The 18691-nt window shown below is 45.8% G+C and overlaps 1 protein-coding gene across 5 annotated transcripts in view; it reads right to left on the bottom strand.

Annotated features, from left to right (window-relative positions):
• The window catches only part of Lrp4 (LDL receptor related protein 4), a 51371-nt gene extending 38565 nt beyond the window's left edge, over positions 1–12806 (bottom strand). For 2 of the 5 annotated variants that reach the window (XM_005329995.5, XM_078046107.1), the window contains exon 1: positions 11880–12154. In XM_005329995.5, the coding sequence (XP_005330052.1) occupies positions 11880–11931 (52 nt within the window). In that variant the 5' untranslated portion in view covers positions 11932–12154. Of the gene's footprint in view, positions 1–11879; positions 12158–12750 lie in introns of those variants that run through there. The other 3 variants (XR_005733517.2, XR_013437587.1, XM_078046106.1) reach the window with 3 other exon arrangements.
• Positions 12807–18691: the final 5885 nt, after the last annotated feature.

Raw genomic sequence — 18691 nt, 5'->3', positions numbered from 1 at the left:
CTTGGTCTGACCTAGGGATTAAGACCCAGAATGAAAGGGTAAACTACCAAGCCCTCCAAAAGCTAGGAGAGACTCCTGGACCCATCTCTCTCCACTTCAACCCCCAGGGTAAGTGTGAGCACAAGGCACACACTCCTAATCTGAGATGGATGAATGAACAAATTGATGGATGGATGGATGGACACACAGACAGACAACCTTTGGGACCTATGAACCTCTAAAGCTATCAGCAAAATGTACGTTTCTGGGGTAAGGGACCACAGATTTCTACCAGATTCTCAACTGAGGTGTGGCCCTCCCCCTCCTCATACTAAGGGAACCAGCTGTCTTAGAAAAGATGCAGGATTTCCTGCAGAAGACAAGGGAGTCCATCTGGGAGTGCAGAATCTCCCCACACCTCACAAGAGGGCCTCATTGCAAGCCCAGAGCTCCCGTCTCTCTGGCTCTCTCTGCAAGTGCAGGCCAGAGGATTCTTCCCCAGGGAAGCATCGAAGACTCAGCTGCCCCAGCCCCATGCTTTCTGGACTGTTCTGAGCGCTGAGAAGAGAGGAAAGCTTCTCTCATTCAGAGCCTGAGGAACACTGGCTCATTGCAGTACAGGCCTCCTTTAAGGAACCATGGCTGGATTAAACAGCAAAGAATAACTTCATGCAATGAGGCTCTGACACAGAGATCCCCTTGATAGGGAGGCCTGGGGAAGAGGTTTAAGGCTTCATCAGTGGGTCTCAGCTAGGGATGATTCTGCCCCTCAGGGGATATTTGGCAATGTGCAGAGACATTTTGGTTGTCATGAGGGTGATGCTACTGGCATTTAGTAGGCAGAAGTCAGCGATACCGCCAAACATCCTCCAGTGCACAGGACAGCCCCTGCTCCCCAATTATCTGGCCCCAAATGTCAACAGAGGTTAAGAAACACTGCTGGCCAACACAGCAGGGAATGAGGACACACCAGAGGGGATAAAAGGGGTAATAAGAACAGGAAGAAAGAGGGGACAGAGGGGAAAACACTGGATCCCAGCAGACAGAACTGGGTTCCACGGATTAGTTGGATGACTTGTGCAAGTCACTTAGCTCCTTAAGCCTCAATGTCCTTATTTGTACAAAAAATTTTAAAAAATAATAATAAAAACAAAACAAAACCCAGTGCTACCAGGATTGGCAAGAAAATAAAGATGGAAGAACACCGAAGATGCTCAAACAGTGGAGACTGGGTGTGTAGGATACAAGGCCCGCATGTTCCCCAAAGGCCTCGATTTTAAGACTCCAAGTACCAGGACGGGGACGGGAGGATGGGCAGCATCCTGGTGTGCATGCCAGGGAGAAGTGCAGAGGGCAGGGGATCTCAGCTCCTGCGCCTGAGGGCCCCACCCCCACCTCTGGCTGAGTGATAACAGAAGTCCTGATTTCCCGGCAGATTTCAAGAACAAAGCATTCCATCGGGTGGGCATCGAGTGAGTTGCAGGTGGCTGAGAGTCACGACTTCCTGCATGTCAGAGCAACATCTGAAGTCAGCGCTGTGGTGAAGGTCAGGCAGCCAGCAGCCGGGAGCCCCCGACTTGGGCATTCATACAGGAAGCAGACACAGTAGACGCCAAAAGGCCAGCTTTTTTGGACAACTGCTGCCCTTCTGGGATGCCCAGAGGTGGAATTCTGCCTTTTCAGTCAAGTCCTGGCTGTGATCCGAAAGGGCAGCTTTTAACCCTTTTTAGGTAAAAGAATGGAGAGTGAAGAAAGGGAACAAATGGCTGTGGATGGCAAAGGCAGCCTCCGTGTTAAGAAGTATTGAATTAGAATAGTCAGCTCTGCTTCTGCCCTCAAGAGCTGTTTGCCAGCCCCATTGCAAGCTCCCTGGCCCCCAGTGGCTTGGCAGTAGCCCTTCTCCTAAAGTAATCCAACAAGAAAAAGGGTTCCTGATCTCTGATCAAGTCATTAATGTTTGGGATATATGTTAACTGCCCACTGGATCTTCTTAAAAGGTTAACCAAAACCTCACTATTTACATCTCATCTTCCTCAGCCCAGTCACCTTAGCAATTTCTCAATGCTTTCTTTTGAACTAGAGAAGGGAAATACTCATCGAGTATATTAGACTCAATGTAACACGATAGCACCACTAATTCTACATATTTAAACAAATTAGTCAATATCTCCAAGACTCAGTTCACTCACCCATAAAATGGGTAGAAGAACAATTTTACTTCAAAGGGTTGGGGGAAACTCTAGTTAAATAATCCCATGTAAACTGCTTAGCACAAGGCTTTCACACAGCAAAAGCTTCATAATAATAAAACCATTGTTTGCTGAATACTTCCTAGGTGCTGTCCAAGTACATCTCTAAGTGCTTTTCATCTGCTACATCACTGAATGGTCTCCACAACCCCTGGAGATGGCATGCTTATTATTATCACCACTTTATAGCAGAGGACAAAAAGCAGAAAGGTTAAGTTTGTAGATAGGTCACAGGGATATTAAGGGTTGGGGCCAGCACTTACCCCCAGGAAGGTGATTATACTGCCTCCTAATAAGTAATATTGCTATTATGAGAATCTTCAAAGGTCAAAAGGGGAAAGTACAACTTCTGGGTTCCTCTCCCTCAGATATCCCCTAGTAGCAAATCTGTAGTGAATTAATGGGTCTCAAACAGTGACCTCTCCTTCTGGTTACTGCTAAGGTAAAGACCAATTTCCTTTGCCCTAAGGTAAAGTAGTAAAGCTGGGAAAAATCTGGAGCCCCATCCCTTTTGAACCAGCACTTCGGTGTTATGTGGGTCCAGGAAGGAGCAGGGACTTCTGACAACAAATAATTACACTTTGCAGTTTCTCTTTAGAGTTGGTGAGCTACTTTGGTGTGAACACTTGCATTCTCTTTCAATCATCACAGTAACTTTGAGTAGTTACTACAGTGCCCATTTAATAGATAAGGTGGAGCTGAGGATGTAGCTCAGAGGTAGAGAGCTTAGGAAGCATGTTCAAGGCTCTGGTTTTGGTCCCCAGCACAAACAAACAAAACCAGGAAAAGTCACTGGCTTTGGCCAAGGTTGGTAATGAGATAAGTAGAACTAGGCCAACAGCCCCACTCTGACTCTTAACCAGCATTCCAGTATTCTTTCAGTGTGACCTCAGAATGCAGACTTTTAATAAGCTTTGCAGGTGACACCAATGCACAGTCAAGTGTCTCTATCATGCCATGGAACGCTCAGTTAAAGGTGGGCCACACCTGTCACGTGGAGGCACACTGAGGACAGTGACTACACACAGCTGCAAAGCAGCTTTTTCAAGTTGAACCAGAGATAAGAAGGCTTAAGGAGTGCCCAGTGAGGTTGTGGAGGATTCTGGCTACGGGATGTAGAGGGACTAAGATTACAATGGCAAGGGCAGGAAGCGGCAGTCCTAAGAGCATGCTTTCTTCCGTCCTGCTAAAGACCCCTCTCTTCCTGTCCACTGGCAGCCATGGAAAAGTTATCAACCTAAGAAATGAGAATAAGTTATTTGAAATTTCTCTAAAGTACATCCAGGTCAATGATTTCAGCTCCTTGGGCAGCCTACTTGGTGACATCTTTCCCGGAAGGAGACACCATGTAGCAAGACAAAAATGATAAAATTAAAGGAGTGACAGCAAGCAGCCACATGGGGATGACCTTATTTTCATCTAAAAGATCTAAGAGATACCGATGTCTGAAGAGACCTGTACAGAGCCACTGTCTGAGGGGAGTTTGCCCAGGGAACATTAGTACCTATACCCCTGTCCCCCGCCCCCCAGAAAAAAAAGGTAAGCAGTTGGCAGCAGGAGGCCAGAAAGTAAAACCTTCCCTGACACTCCCCACATGGACCCACTTGGCCCAGGTTGAGTGGGAAGCCCCCGATCGGAGCACTTTATGTTGTTCACTTGTAGACTCAGCTTCTTGGCAGTTGGAATAGTGTGACAGCTTAGTGTTTGTACTCCCAGTGCATAAGTCAATGCTTAGTATGTATTAGATGACCAATAAAAGTTTATTATTTCAGTGAATGAATGAACAACACTTTCCTCTAGAGTCTTGTGAGAGATAGTGTCAAAGGAAGAAAGAGGCCCAGGATATAAAAAATAAATGTAGTCATTTCCAGGCCTGGGATGTGGCTCAGTGGTTAAGTCCCACTGAGTTCAATCCCCGGTACCCACCGCCCCCCAAAAAAGTAGTCATTTCCTACCTAACCAGGATTCAAGAGAACTAGAATCTTCTCCTTCCCCAAGCAGCTTCCTAGTCCTCTCCTGTGAAGCTTATACCCTCTTCCTATAAGAGTTCCTTTTCTCGCTGCATTATCTGGCTGTGCAATGGACACGTCATGGCTGTACTTGTTTCTGTCTCTTGGTCCATTTTATTCCTCTGATCCCTAGAGGACAGGTTTACTTGGTTCCTCTCGAAAGGAACGCATCAGACACATGATTACTGGTCCCAGAAAACTCAGCCCTCTCTTAAACACAGAAAAGAAGCTCTTAATGGCCAGCCTGCAAAGTGATAAGGTGGAAGTGCATAATGTTAGGACCCCAGGAAGCATACGGCACAAAGTGCAAATCCTGGCTCTGCTAGTTCCTACTTATCTGACCCTGGGCAGTAATTTCATATCTTAGTTTCTCAGCAGGAAAACTGGGGCAAAAAGAGCCCCTACCTCTATGGATGCTGTGAGAATTAAAGTACTTGATAAGAAGCACTTGGCATCAGGCTTGGCATATACTGGTTGTCCATAAATGATAAATCTGGGGCTGTGGGGTAGAGCTCAGTGGTAGAGCGCATGCTTAGTTAGCATGCTGGAGGATCTGGGTTGGATTCCTAGCACCAAAATAAAGAAAGAAAGAATAAAAATAAGATGGGCACAGTGGCAGGTGCCTGTAGTCCTAGCAACTCAGGAGACTGAGGTAGGAGGAGCCCTTGAATCCAGGTTTAGGGCCAACCTGGGTAATACCATGAGACTCTGTCTCTTTAAAAAAAAAAAAAAATTAAAATAGGACTGAGGAGGGATAGCCCAGTGGTAGAGCACTTGCCTAACAGCTGAGAGGCTCTGGGTCTGATCCCCAGTATGACAAATAATAATAAGTTAATTAGTTAAAATAAAATTAAAAAGAAATGACAGCCCTTACTATTACTATCACAGATTTGACTAACCCCAGAACTGTCTTATGGAACCAACCCATTACTAAGACCTGCTCTTCTGAGCTTGAGATGGTTACAATACCTGCTGAGTAGCTTACTGTGTATCAAACAGTGGTGCCACCTCCATGGGTTGAGGTAGTGGCAGAAATGACCACAGGAAGAGGCAAGGCTCCTGCTTTACTGTCTGTCTTGGGAGGAGCTTGAGACACAGGGTATCCTTTATCCTGGCCTAATTTATTACCAACTAATTCCTAGGATGCAAGTAAGGAAGACCGAATTCAGAAATGGATTTGTTTCCTCTTCTGTAAAATGGGAGTCGTCATGCTATTAATTTCATAAGGTGGCTAAGAGGTTTAAACGAGATAACACATGAAGTTAACAGTAAGCAGCTATTATTGTTGTTGTGACTGTGATCGCTAACCACACTGTCTTCATCTGGATGTACTCTCTTTCTCAACCCAGTCGTATAGCTATAATCCTAGGCTGTCTCTATACAGGTTCTCAAAATTCTACTTAGCCTCCCCAGAAGCTGTCAACAGATTTCACAAATCCAACATGATTTGAACATGGCTGTGCTCTGTGAAGCCTGCTCAAAATTGTGCTTTCCTTTCCCCTACATGTCAAAATGAGGTCCACCCAGTAACAAAGGGCTTTGGGGAGTGACAGACCACATTTTCTAAGAGACTTTTAAAGCCTAAAGAATTCTGAATGCATTGGGATTCCCTAAGAAAATGACTGAAAATACTACAAAGGTTAATCTGAGGGGCAGATCTTTCCAACCTAGATCTTCTGGGCCACGCTGGGTATCAAATACTCTGATCTAAGATGAGGTACAGGTTGGGGAAGTTCCTAGCTTAGACCCTGGGCTCAAATCCTGATGTAGTCACTCAGTGGCTATGTGATATCAAACTGCTCTGAGCCTCAGTCCCTCATCTCTAAGCCAGGAACCTAATAGTGCCTGCCTTATAAGTGAAGAATAAATGTGACAATATACACAGTGCCAGGGACACAGCAAAGCTCTTAAAAATGTTAACTTCCCCAGAAGAACATTATATTTTGGCAGGGCCGGCAGGTGGGAAATACCAGGGATTGAACTCAGGGGCACTCAACCACTGAGCCACCTCCCCAGCTCTATTTTGTATTTTATTTAGAGACAGGGTCTCACTGAGTTGCTTAGTGCCTTGCTTTTTGCTGAGGCTGTATTTGTTTATTTAGTTTTTTTTTTTTTTAATATGGTGCCGGGGATCAACCCAGTGCACTAGGCAATCACTCCACCACTGAATCACAACCCCAGCCCCTGAGGCTGGCTTTTAATTCACAATCCTCCTGCCTCAGCCTCCTGTAGCTGCCGGAATTACAGGCATGCACCACCGCCAGGCAGAACATTTGTATTTTTTTTAGACTACATGTCCCAGTCTGTGGTGCAAAAATGGTCACCAGAGATCATTCCCATAGCAGCAGAAAATTCTCATTTGAGGGACACACCTTTTAGAGCTATTGGGTTTTACTGCTTCTCTGAGCCTATATAGTTGAAACTTGTTCAAACTGCTTGGGGAGGGGAGGGTGGAAAGAGGAAGAGGGAGCTCCCCTTTCTTATTTGTTAGGCTTATGGATATTACAAGCTGGCACTTCCATTTGGTGGCTGTAGTCAACCCAACAGAGACACTGCCTCTCATTCTCATGCATGCTCCCAAGGTGGTGGCAGGCAAGCTCCCCCCGCTGGGGTCATGGAAAGGGAACCCTTGCCACAATTCCACCTCTGCCCCGCCCAGAGACTTGACAGAGAGAGATCTCTGGAGATACCCACAGCCTCTTCATTCCACGTGCTAATCCGGTATCTCTTCCAGTACCCTACTCTGTACCTGCCTGGCCCTATACCCAGACAGGGGGAGGGTCCCTCTCTCTCTAAAAGGCACTGCCTGAAGTCAGGAGCTTCCTGGCTGTACAAACCTCCGGTGATAAATTATGCAGCAGCACCTTTGTGTCGCTGCCTCCCAGGCCAGATGGGAGGTTTGCTCCCAGTCTTTTGTTTCCGGCTTGGCTGCTGCTCCGATCCTGGGCTCAGCACAGAGGTGAGGGAGAGCTCCTACAGGCCAAGTCAGGGCTTGCCACAAGTCCCAGCCAGGCTTTCCCCAGCTGGGTCTCAGGCAGCACTCCTCCCCTCCTCACTGTCACCTGAATAATGGGGGAGCAGGGCGTCAGGGAGCAGGAATGGGAATGCCTGTGTGCACTGAAAGAAAGAAGCCTGCTCCGATGGGCGTAAGAGGTGCCCAAGGGCACCTAGGGTGTTTGCTCCTGCTAAATCAAAAATGCAGAACAGAAAATATTCAAAGGACCGTCTGGAAGGTATTGAGAATCCATTCTTTTAAGTGGCTGCTCTGGGTTGCAGTCAACTTTCCACAGCTCCCAGAAACATCGCATTACTGACACCAACTTAAAAAGAAGAAACAAAGACAATGGGGGGGTCAAACTTGGGGTGGAGGAGTCCAGAGCTGGAGGTCTGTATCAATTATCACCGCACATTGACAGGATTTTGGATTGAAGACGGTTGTTATGGGGGAAGCAGGCTCCCAACAGCCCAGCCCCCAAATTGGGGCAATTACTACCTTATGAGCTCTGAGGCTTGACTCTCTCCCTAGACCAGTGGGAGGGAGAGTTCAGAATTCTAAACTGTTCCAGCTACAAGAGACCTCCCGCAGCATCTCTCACCCTGGGTCACAGCGATCTTAGGGTGAGAGGTTGCTGGGCTGCATTGCTGACCACTCAACAGGGAAGTTCTCAAAGAAAAGTTCCATCGCCTGCACGTCTCTTGAGAGAACTAACGCAGAACAGGCTCCCCTAGACTCACATGAGAGCTTACCAGACCTCTTTTTCCGGAAGTGTAAACAGGTAGGAAATATACTTAGGTTTCATTAGATTTTCAAGGGGGCAAAGCTCGGGGAGCAAAGGCAAGATCTTTCAAAGAGAAAAGGAAAAATAAAAAAGAAATAAAGAGGGACCAAGCCTCCACTTTAGCACATAACACTGTAATAAAATTATTATAATTATTTATTTACTGAGCTCCAATATTCCAAAGAACCATCTCTGATCCAAATGCTATCAGCTGACATGTATCCAGTTCTACAACAACACAGTAGTTGTGCTGAATTGTTTGAACATACTATTATCTCATGCCTTCTTAAGTGAAAATTGACTACTATTCCATTCTCCCCATCTCACCCTCATTTGCAGATAAGAATCCTAATGTTCAGGGAGACTGTTTTGCTCAGGATCACCAAGAAGTACCAAAAGCCAAAATTCAAACCCAGGTCTGCCTGTGCTTCTTAATTACTGAGCTATGTACACAGTGATTAGATTAGGACTTGGCAAATATGTTTGCTGAATGAATGAACAAATGAATGGGTACAAGGCCCAGGTTGGGGAATGCTCCTGAGTGTACCAGGGAGAAAAAGCCTGAAGCTGCCAGCTCTAAGTTGGAAGGACAGCAACAAGCACAGGGCAGTCATCAGAGCTATTTATAGGGCCAAACTCAAGCTCTGCCAGACAACCAGTCAGCACCTAGTCACCCCTGGGACACTGACTCCCACTAGGCTGAAAGAGAAAGGCTTTGGCTGCTGAAGATGAGATGGCAACTCAGACACAGCCTGGGACCTAGACGCCCTGTGCCCAGGCAACTGGGACAAAACTTGTGGCTAAGTTGCGTCAAGGAATGTAGAGAGACCATTGCTGACCGACACAGCCTGGAATGGTCCCTTAATTATGAGATATGCCCAGTCACAAGAGAGACAAGACTATTTCTTAAAGTAATCCCTGAAATTATTCTGTTCCCATTCAAGAACCTCTCAGTATTGATTCTTTTTTTTTCTTTAAAGAAGCAGCAACATAAATAATCCTTCCCATTTTCCTTCTTCTCAGGGATCAAGACTAGCAGTTAATCAGTAGAGTGAGCAAAGAGCTATAAAACACCCTGTCCTCTGTGACCGCCTGTGTTCTGTGCTGGCCCGGAAGATGAACATGCCCAGTGTACTCTGTAACAGACATGGACAGACTTGGTTCCCTTGCAGCTGTCATTCTTAATACCATGGGCCAGTCCCAAAGATGTTATCTGATATCCAACAGGGGACAGAAGAGGAAATCCAAAATCAGTGACAAGCCAAGCATCTTTCACAAGTCCAAGAGATCAGGGGACAAGGTGACTCAAGTACCATGACAACCATGACAATAGACAGACGGGAAAGAGACCAGTCTCTGGTCAACTCTTTTGCACTCATCCTCAGAAGTGAATTTTTTATCCAAAAGCTCATGGCAGAATTCTCAACTTTTCGATTACCTAGAAGAAACCGCCAGGACAAACAGTTTCCACTCTTCATATAGTCATAACCCTCAGGATGAAAATAGCTATAGCTATTCCCAGCCATCAAATTTCCTTCCAAAATCTTTAAGGGCGGAGTGTTATTTAGGCTAAACTCAAACCTAGAGACTCTAGGAAAAATCCAAAGGACTAGCAGATTCCAAATAAGCACCTAAAATTTTAGTGTCCTGAGTTCACTTCTAGGTGAGGTCAGGTCTGCCTAACTGATCCATTACTACATTTCCGGAACTACCATGTCCCTGAGATCCTGGGATTTAGTGTCAGGGATCCTCATGGCTATAGTTTTGATTGTGCTGGTTCTAGGCTCTGCAATTGCTCAGTCTCACTGAGAATCTGGTCTCCTACAGGTTCCCAGAAGGGCTCAATATCAGGCCCAGCAAAAATGTAAATCTCCCTGCCTCTGCTTACCCTATGTGCACAGAAAATCCCTAGACTTAGAAATGTCTATTATATCTTTTCTCCCACTTAAAAAGGAACCCAAACCAGCAATCGGGAAACCTATCACTGTTTTTCTGTAGAACATTAAATATACATTTTTCTCTACCCTCATCCTCTATTTGGATTCAATGTGTGCAGTTTTGACAGCTCTGGAGCAGTAAAATTCTCTTGGCCCGTCTCAGCCAGGGAACCTTCCAGCTCCCCATTCCCTTGGGCAGAAGGCGACAATCTCCTCTCTGGCTTTGTTGGTATCCGTTTTACCGCACCCCCCCCCCCCGCCTTTTTTTTTTTTTTTTTTTTTTTTTTTTTGTCCTAGTGCCTAACCATTTCCCTTGATCTTTTTCAAAACTTCCTCCAGGGGGCCGGGAGGAAAGTTCCATCCCCTTTCCTTGCAGCCCGAAGGGGGAAACCCCCCAAAAAGTATAGCTGTCCCTTTAAGGGGCCCATGTGGTGGGAAGAACAGCTACATTCCTACCCCAGTAGGGCTGCTGTCCCGACACGCCGAAGAGGCTACAAATAACCTTCTAGGAGAGAGCCCGGGAGGGGGAGAGCGCAGAGCTAAGAGGAACGTGGGTCGGCCAGGCTACCACTTCTCAGAAAGGGCTCAATCGGCGCTAGAGAGGATTGGAAAAAGCCACTGAAAACTCATGGATAGTTTAAATAATAGGCATGAGAACTCCGTTTTGGATTCCGGACATAAAACAATCTTTAAAGCAAGTGCCCAGACATCTCCACGCCCTGCCAGGCAAGTTCCGAAATCTGCACAGTTTCCACACGAGCTCCTCTACCTTAAAGAAAGAAGCGGTGCAAGGCCACAGTCTGCAGACCCCTGGGTTCTGAACCCCACCCCCTCATCCGGGCAGCCAGGAGAACTAGAAGATTCGGATCTCCCCCGCACTGAAGAGCGGTGGGTGAATGAGCTGGGGCTCAGAGATCAAAGTTCTTTGATCTTTGGGCACAAACTTAGAGGCAGCTGCTCTATCACGGGGTGCACCCAGGTCGTAAGCGGCGGCGAAGAAGCAGATGCCACTGGAGTCCTAATCACACACTCCAACAGTTGCGAACGGGCACCGAACACGTTATTAATAAGGAGCAGATGAAGCAGCAGTCCTGATCCCATCCGCCCAGCTCCCCTGAGGCCGAGGCCCCACCGCGAGGGCCAAGAGGCTGCTGCCTTCTGAGGTTCAGCAACACCCGCCCCCTGCCCCCAGCCCCAGCCAGGACGGATCTGCGGGAGTCTTCCAGCAGTTCCTTCCCAAAGTTCCTCCTCAGCCCCTTTTCCAATCCTCTCCCCCCACCCCTCCCCTGGGGAGGATCCGGGGCAGGAAGCTGATTGGCCGCAGCCAGGAGAGGGAACCCAAAACACCACTAAGGGGAGATGCTGCGAGCAAGCAATGCCCGAAGACCCTCAGTGAGAGCCGGGTCTGGGGGATTTGTTCCCGAGTAGAGGAATTCCCGGTGCCCAAGTACTTAGATTCCACCGAGGCCCCTCTCCGCAACCCACACGAGACCCTCAGCCCCCGGGAGGAGAGCTATTTACAATTTATGGGTTTAGCGACCGCCCTCCCCGCCTCCCTTTCTTTGCACACATTCATTCGCACCAAGGACACAGAGACCCTGTCTTAACCTGAAAGGGAAGCAGCCCCCAGCTCTTTAAAGAGCAGCTAAGAAGGCAAGCGAGCGCCTCCAGTCTTATCCCACCCGGCCCAGACCGGAGCCCGGAGGAGCTCCTCCACCACTGTCCCCTCTCGCACTTGAGGAGCTGGGGGAGCTCCTGGTTCCACCCCCAGCATGCAATTTCAGGGCCACTTCTTGGAGTGAGCGCGAGGGGTTTCAGTCCCAGCCTGCGCCCTTGGGCTCCCGGGAGGTGAGTCCTGCAGCTGCCCGACCCAGGGACAAACTTTCCCGATGGGCCGGTCGGAGCGGGCGCGGCGACACAGCTTACCGTGTGCACAGAGCAGGGCGCCAACCAGCAGCGCGCCCCACAGCCGCCTCATGGTGCCGCGGCCGCCGCCGGCGCTCCCTGCCGGCCGGGGGTCCCGCTGACTCCTGCGGGACGGCGCGGCGTAGGGAGTCAGAGGAGGGGTCCCGGGAGGGAAGCGTCCCGGGTCCGCCACGGTCCGCGCGCCCCGCAAGTCGCCCTCCGGCCGCTGCAGCCTCCAGTGCTGCTAGAGCCGAAGCCGCCCCGCCAGGGGACAGGGAGGGGGTGTCCCGGGCCCTGCCGCCCCGCCCCCCGCGCCGAGCCCCCGCCACCGCCACCGCGCCTGGTCCCGCCTCCAACGCTGGCCCGGCCCCTTCCAGCCCTCGGCTCCCGCCCCCCAGTCCTCAGACCCCACCCGTGGGCACCTCAGGCTCGGGCCCCTCTCCTCCTCAAGCCACCCCCACATTCCTAGCCATCGAAAGACTCTCTTTCTCTGACCCCATTACTACTGCTCAAATGTCCCCAATTTTTTAAAAAAAATAATTATTATTATCCTAGACACAACTCTCAGACTCCGTTCACCCTGGCTCCACGCCAGGGAGGAGCACCCGGGCTGACCCAAGTCGCCTGGACGTGACCCCAGCACCCTACCGGCCCCAAGTCCAGACTTTATTGATGTCCCAGAATACGGAAGGCTTGCTAATGCGTAATCCTCTAGGTCTTTATTGACATCAAACAAGGGCCATCAGGGGGCCTGTCGGGCTCTATCTTAACTAGCATTCTCACTGTCAAAATTCCTTTTCTGAGATTTTCTGCTTGCACCCCCGCCTCTCCTCTGGTCTAGGCAGTGTTGTTCTAGGGCTAAATAATTCCGCGACCTCCCCTTTTCATTTACTCATTTCCTGAGGTAGTTGTCTGGGTCCTGTCGCCTCAGCTCAGACGTCCAGATTTGGCTCAGACAGACTTAGTTCCTCCTCGCTGTCTTTGTAAATCAATGTCGTTAGCCTTTTCACCTTCTTTGACTTTCTGATCTTGGCAAGGGAGGGAGGGAGTAAGGAAATGAGTCCTTACTTAGAATTGCACTCCCCCAAGACCTCAGCAATCTCCCAGCCTCTGACTGCAGAAGGAACTTCCAGCAATCTTTAACATTCGGGTTCCTACATAATTGTAAAAACCTCTCAGTTTTGTGACCTAGCCCTCTCCCTAATGAATATTAACAGTATGGATTAATTTTGCCACCTTCGATTTTTCTAGGTTGGATCTCATTTCGTTATCTTTGCCCAAGTCCCCAACTTTCTTAAGGCCAAGGTATCACTTTTCCCTCCAAGCTGATATGCCAGTGTTTCCTGGCTTTGGCTCATCTGTGGATTTCATTAAATCTCTTTCCTATCACCAAAATGCCCAAAAGACCCAGATACCCCAAGTGAGCTGAAAATAATTTGGTATAGTGCAAAATGGATATTAGGATATTTTTCAAAATGGATGGGTTGACATTTCATCCTTGCTTATTTTCAAATTTTCAAGGCTTTCACTCCAAATTACCATCTTTGACCAAAGCTAACATTAACCATACTTTGTGACAGTTACAGCAACAAAAGTGATGTTAACTCTTTCTTAGTCAGTATCTTTCTATACTGTTTTGCCTGAAATTTTTATCCAGATGCAATGTGGTTGAACTAGCATCACCATGGTAACTAATACAGTGGCATTTTCTGGGTTTGTAGTTCTTCTTGCTGACTGAAGGCGGCAGAAGAGTCAGGCCAGGTCTGTAAGATCTAAGTGCTTGGGAAAAACAGTAGACCTGTCTATTCTACATGGGTCACCTTAGCCTAAAATCCAAGGAGAAAAAAGTGAAAATAGAGGAATTCCTTAGCCTTCTCTTCCTTTCTAATGCAGTTCGTGGTTGATCTAAGGGTTTTAATATATGCTGAAATAAAGACTTGCTTTTTAAACCTGTTGAGAAAGACCTTGTGATTCTGGACACCATATTTTGTTCCAAATGAAAACCACTGACATGTGCTATACTGAATATATTTGTCCCCAAAAAAGCCGGGACACAAGGTCCCCATACTTTCAATGTCAGGGGATTAAGAATTTATAAACAGTTTCCACTCTGTATGCAAAGGACAGGTTCCTTTCCAGAGGCATGATTTGTGTTATTTTTCTGAAATTGGAGAGGAAGGAGGAGGCTTCCTGTCCCTGTCTAACTCAGGCAAGAGGGACTGTGTTTTCTGTGTGCATCCCAAGTTCTTCTACATGGTCCAGGACAGTTCTGGTGCATCATGCCATCTTTGGCTGCTGTGAGTCACTGGGAATATCAATGGGTAGAAGCTAACTTTGTGCAAAGTCCCTGCTGGGGTCACCCCCTAGAGTGAGTTAAGTCTTGGCTGTCAGAAACTGCGCTTGTGCCAGGAGGACTAAGCCATATTTATTTTTACCAGGCCTCTCAGACTTTCTTGTTTGGAGTGAGAGATCCTGAAAAGCATGCCAGAATAGGCTGTTTGTCTCCCTTTTATTGTCCTCTGGGACATGCCCCTAGAAAAGTTGTAGGGGACTGCCAATTCCCGAGGGGGTCTCAGAAGCATTGGTTTCCTCAGAAACACCACCCCTTTCCTTCATCCTTCTAAGACAGTCCAGGGAGCTGAATTTCCAAGATCAGGATATTGCCCTGAATTAGACCATCACTAATGGCCCTTTCAAAGGAAACACAGGGAGTGCTATGGAAATAGATAGAAATGGGCATGATTTTGATCTAACTAGGTTGACAGAATTCTCTTGTAACCCAGGCATCAATCAACAACTGGAATTTCCAAATGTAATTCTTCTAAAAAAGAAAAAGACCTGAAGTTTCCCACTTTAAAATAATGGTTATCAACCAGCAGTGATTTTTCAGGCGTGGTGCAATATTTGTAGACATTTTTGAGAGTCCTGGAATCTGGTGGGTAAAGGCCCAGGATGCAGCTAAACATGCTATAATGAACAGGACATCCCTCCACGTTCAAATAACTACCCAGACCAAAAGATTAATAGTGATGAGATTAAGAAACTCTAGAAGATTAAGAACATGAATCTGCAAATAATTGCTCCATTATCTCTCTGAACTCCACTTTCTTGTTGAAGGTAATGCAAGTGCAGAGGAGGAGTACTTTATAAAACGGACATAGCTAAGGGAGTCCTTCACCTCTCTGGTACAAGGAGACATATTTTCACTTGGAAACTATTCATTAAAGGTATTTCGCACCAGGCACTCTGGAAGAAGTGATGAACGAATTAATTGGATCCCTGGAATTTACAATCTGATGGTTGCAAGGATTTGCAAGTATGAAGAGCCATTAAAAGAATGACCCCACAAACAAATTCAAAGTTACAAATAATAAAAACATTGAAAGAAAAGTACAGGGTTCTATGAAAAGAAACTTAATTTAGGTTTGGGATTTGATTTGAGGAAGGCCTGTCAGAGGTATTAACTTTTTAAGCTGAGTTACCATCAGGGAAGCTGGGGATGTGGCTCAGTAGTAGAGCATTTGCCTAGCATGCAGGAGGCCTGGGCTGGATCTCCAGCATCACAAGAATAAAAAAAAAAAAAAAAGCTAAGAGCAGATGGGGAGCGTCTTCCAGGCAGAAGGAATAGTATGTGCATAAGCTCTGATATCACTGGGCTAGAGTTGTGGCTCAGTGATAGAGTGCTTGCCTAGCATGTGTGAGGCACTGGGTTCGATTCTCAGCACTGCATATAAATAATGAATAAAATAAAAGTCCATCAACATCTTTTTAAAAAAGTATCACTAACTTATAGCAATGGATATGCTTTTGCCTAGGTTCTGGGGGCTACTACTGGAGACTGGAAACAATGACATCCTCAGGAAATAATCTGTTTTGCAAACACTTCATACCACCATTTCTAGTGCCAGTATTTTTCATGTTTCAACTTAGCAGTGGTACTGAAGTCAAGATCTGGGGCATGTAGTTGATTCTGTTCCCTGGCCTAAATTGGGGCACACCCTAGAAGGTGGGGCTTTTTAGTATATTTTTATCTTCTGAAAGCTTGATATTTACACATCTGGCACAGATAAAAAGAGCCTTTACAGCAAATAGCTCATTTATTTTGATTGTTATAGCAAAGATAAATTCAGAATGGTAGATAGACATATGATTAATAAATACTCATTTAATGATAAATATATATAATAACCAATACTAAATGTGAATCAAGCATCCACGTGAATGACTTATTTTCCCATACTTTGAAATTTGTTCTCTATACAGTCAGAAGAGTGACTTCTTTAAAAATATAAGAAAGGCTTAAAACCTTCCAATGACTTCCTGTTAAACTTAGAATTAAAATACTTCTTGTCTGGTCTTTTAAGGTTCTTTGTGATCTGAACTTGGCCTACTTTCACAATTTTTCTCCTCACTCATTCTTCTCTAGCCATGCTGGCATTCTTTCAGCTCTGCAGCATGCTATCATTTCTGAATCTCTCTTTTTTTGGAAACAGGGATTGAACTCAGGTGCTTTCGCCCACGGAACCACATCCCCAGCCCTATTTTGTATTTATTTAGAGACAGGGTCTCACTAGTTGCTTAGCACCTCGCTGTTGCTGATGCTGGTTTTGAACTGGCGATCCTCCTACCTCAGCCTCCTGAGCTGCTGGGATTACAGGTGTGTGCCACCACACTGGCTCATTTCTGTCTTAACACTATCCATGTGCCATCTCCTCTCCTAGAATGCTGTCTCTCTAGATCACTCCTCTGGTCATCTCAGCTCAACATCACAACCTCAGAGAAGCCTCACCCTGAATGTGTCTTGTACTCACTGCCTTTATCTTATATGACTTTCTCTATAATATTTATCATTTAAAATAATCTTTTTTGTTGTTACATGTTTATTGTCTACCTCTCAACCACTAGATAATGAGCTCCAATGGACTCAGGGGTCTTATTTATTTTAGCCTCTAGTACCTTAAAATTGTGCCTGCTGCATATTACTCAATGGACTTCTCTTAAATCAGCAAAAACCAGAGTACTAGGCTTGGGTAAATGCAAAGATGAGTAAGGTAGGGTCCCTAACCCTAAGAAGCTCTGAATCTGCTGGAGAAGATAACTTGTAAAGCAATGACAGTGTCATAGAATTATGTATAAAGGACTGTGGAAACAGAGAAGAGAGCTCTCGTAAGTTTGGGGTAGCTGGGCCTTGAATGTGGAAAACATTTCACTATGTGAAGAAAGGAGAAAATAAAAGAGGAGGCACATTCCAGATGAAAGGAATGCCACAAGCAAAGACTCACTGTCTCAAAAGTGGTTGCAATGTTCAAAGAAGGTCCAGTAATTTTATTTTATTTTGTTTAGTTTTCTTTGATTGTATGTGGTGCTGGGATCGAACCTGGACCACAGGTATGCCAGGCAAGTGCACTACCGCTTGAGCCACATCCCCAGGTCCAGTAATTTTATGTGTCTAGAAGAACATAGAGTGGTTGGGGAAAGCTGAAAGGGTTTCTTCTTTTCTTTTTAGTACCAGGGATTTAACCCAGGGATACTTAACCACTGAACCACATTGACCCATTTTATATGTTTTTTATTTCGAGACAGGGTCTGGCTAAGTTGCTTAAGGTCTTGGTAAATTGCTGAGGCTGGCTTTGAACCTGAGATCCTCCTGCCTCAGCCTCCTAAGCTTCTGGGATCACAGGCATGTGCCACCATGCCCAGTGCTGAAAATGGTGCCTGAATTAAATGTACTTATTTACTTTTATATCTGTTTATTTAATGAACATTTACTGAGTTCTTACAACTCAATTAATTAACTCAATTATATTATTCTTACTATTTAAATTCATCTTTCTGTTTTTCTGTACCTCTGACTCTAAACAATCAGGATAATACTTTTCTAGGGAGAGAGGGGGACTCAGTCGTAGGCTAACAACTGGTTTTCTTTAACTGATGTTTAAATTTTACTCTGCTAAGAGAAGTTTATTAAATTAATTTAAATATCCTTCAGAAATTATCCCCCAAAGTTCAAAAAATCTGCAAAGTCAGGACACAGCCTAAATCCTATCAAGTCTAGGTTTATGCCTCTGATGATGTTCCTAATGAGTACGTCATGGAAGTAGAATTGCTCTCCAGTGTACCCTTCAAAACCATAGGAGTATAACACACTTGATCCTGATATCTTTCCAGGACTATATAGTCCCTGGACATAACTAAGCCAATTTTGAAGCTGTATGTTTTTTGACAACTCCCTTAACTTTACTACTGTCAATACATAGTTTTCAAAAATATTTGTCTTACATTTACTGATTTCAAGTTTAAATTATTCATCTTCATCCTGACCCTCAATAAATATTTATTCTAACTTTCTGGGCAGGAGGAAGTTTATGACAGCAATAAAACATGTTCCCTGGTCTTAACTTACAGTCCATGAAAATAGACACCCTGGCAAATGAATAAATATATAATAAAATAAACACTAAAATACAGGTACACATTGGGTGGTAATTGATTCCTTGGGAATTTGGATAAGGCTTCATGAAACTGATGATATTAGTGTAGATCTTATAGGGTGTATAGTTTTCCCTCCAGAAAACATGGGAGAGGTACATTTTAGGTAGAGAGCTTATGCCAAAGCAAGGGAGTGTGATATGTTTGGGGATATGAAATAGGGCATATGTCTGGAGTGTTAAGTCTTTAGAAAGGAGTGAGGGGTAAGATGACTGGGAAAGAAGGTTGGAACCAAACTGTGAAGGGATTTCTATGTCTGCATGTCATCATCCTAGTGATGGTGACTCGGCAACACCTTTTAAGTATGTAAGTAACAGGGCACATTTGAATTTTAGAAAAATAAA

The sequence above is a fragment of the Ictidomys tridecemlineatus genome, chromosome 4 (genome assembly GCF_052094955.1).
Source record: "Ictidomys tridecemlineatus isolate mIctTri1 chromosome 4, mIctTri1.hap1, whole genome shotgun sequence".
Taxonomy (NCBI): domain Eukaryota; kingdom Metazoa; phylum Chordata; class Mammalia; order Rodentia; family Sciuridae; genus Ictidomys; species Ictidomys tridecemlineatus.
The sequence above is the reverse complement of the archived record's forward strand: the minus strand, read 5'-3'. Positions and strand labels throughout refer to the sequence as shown.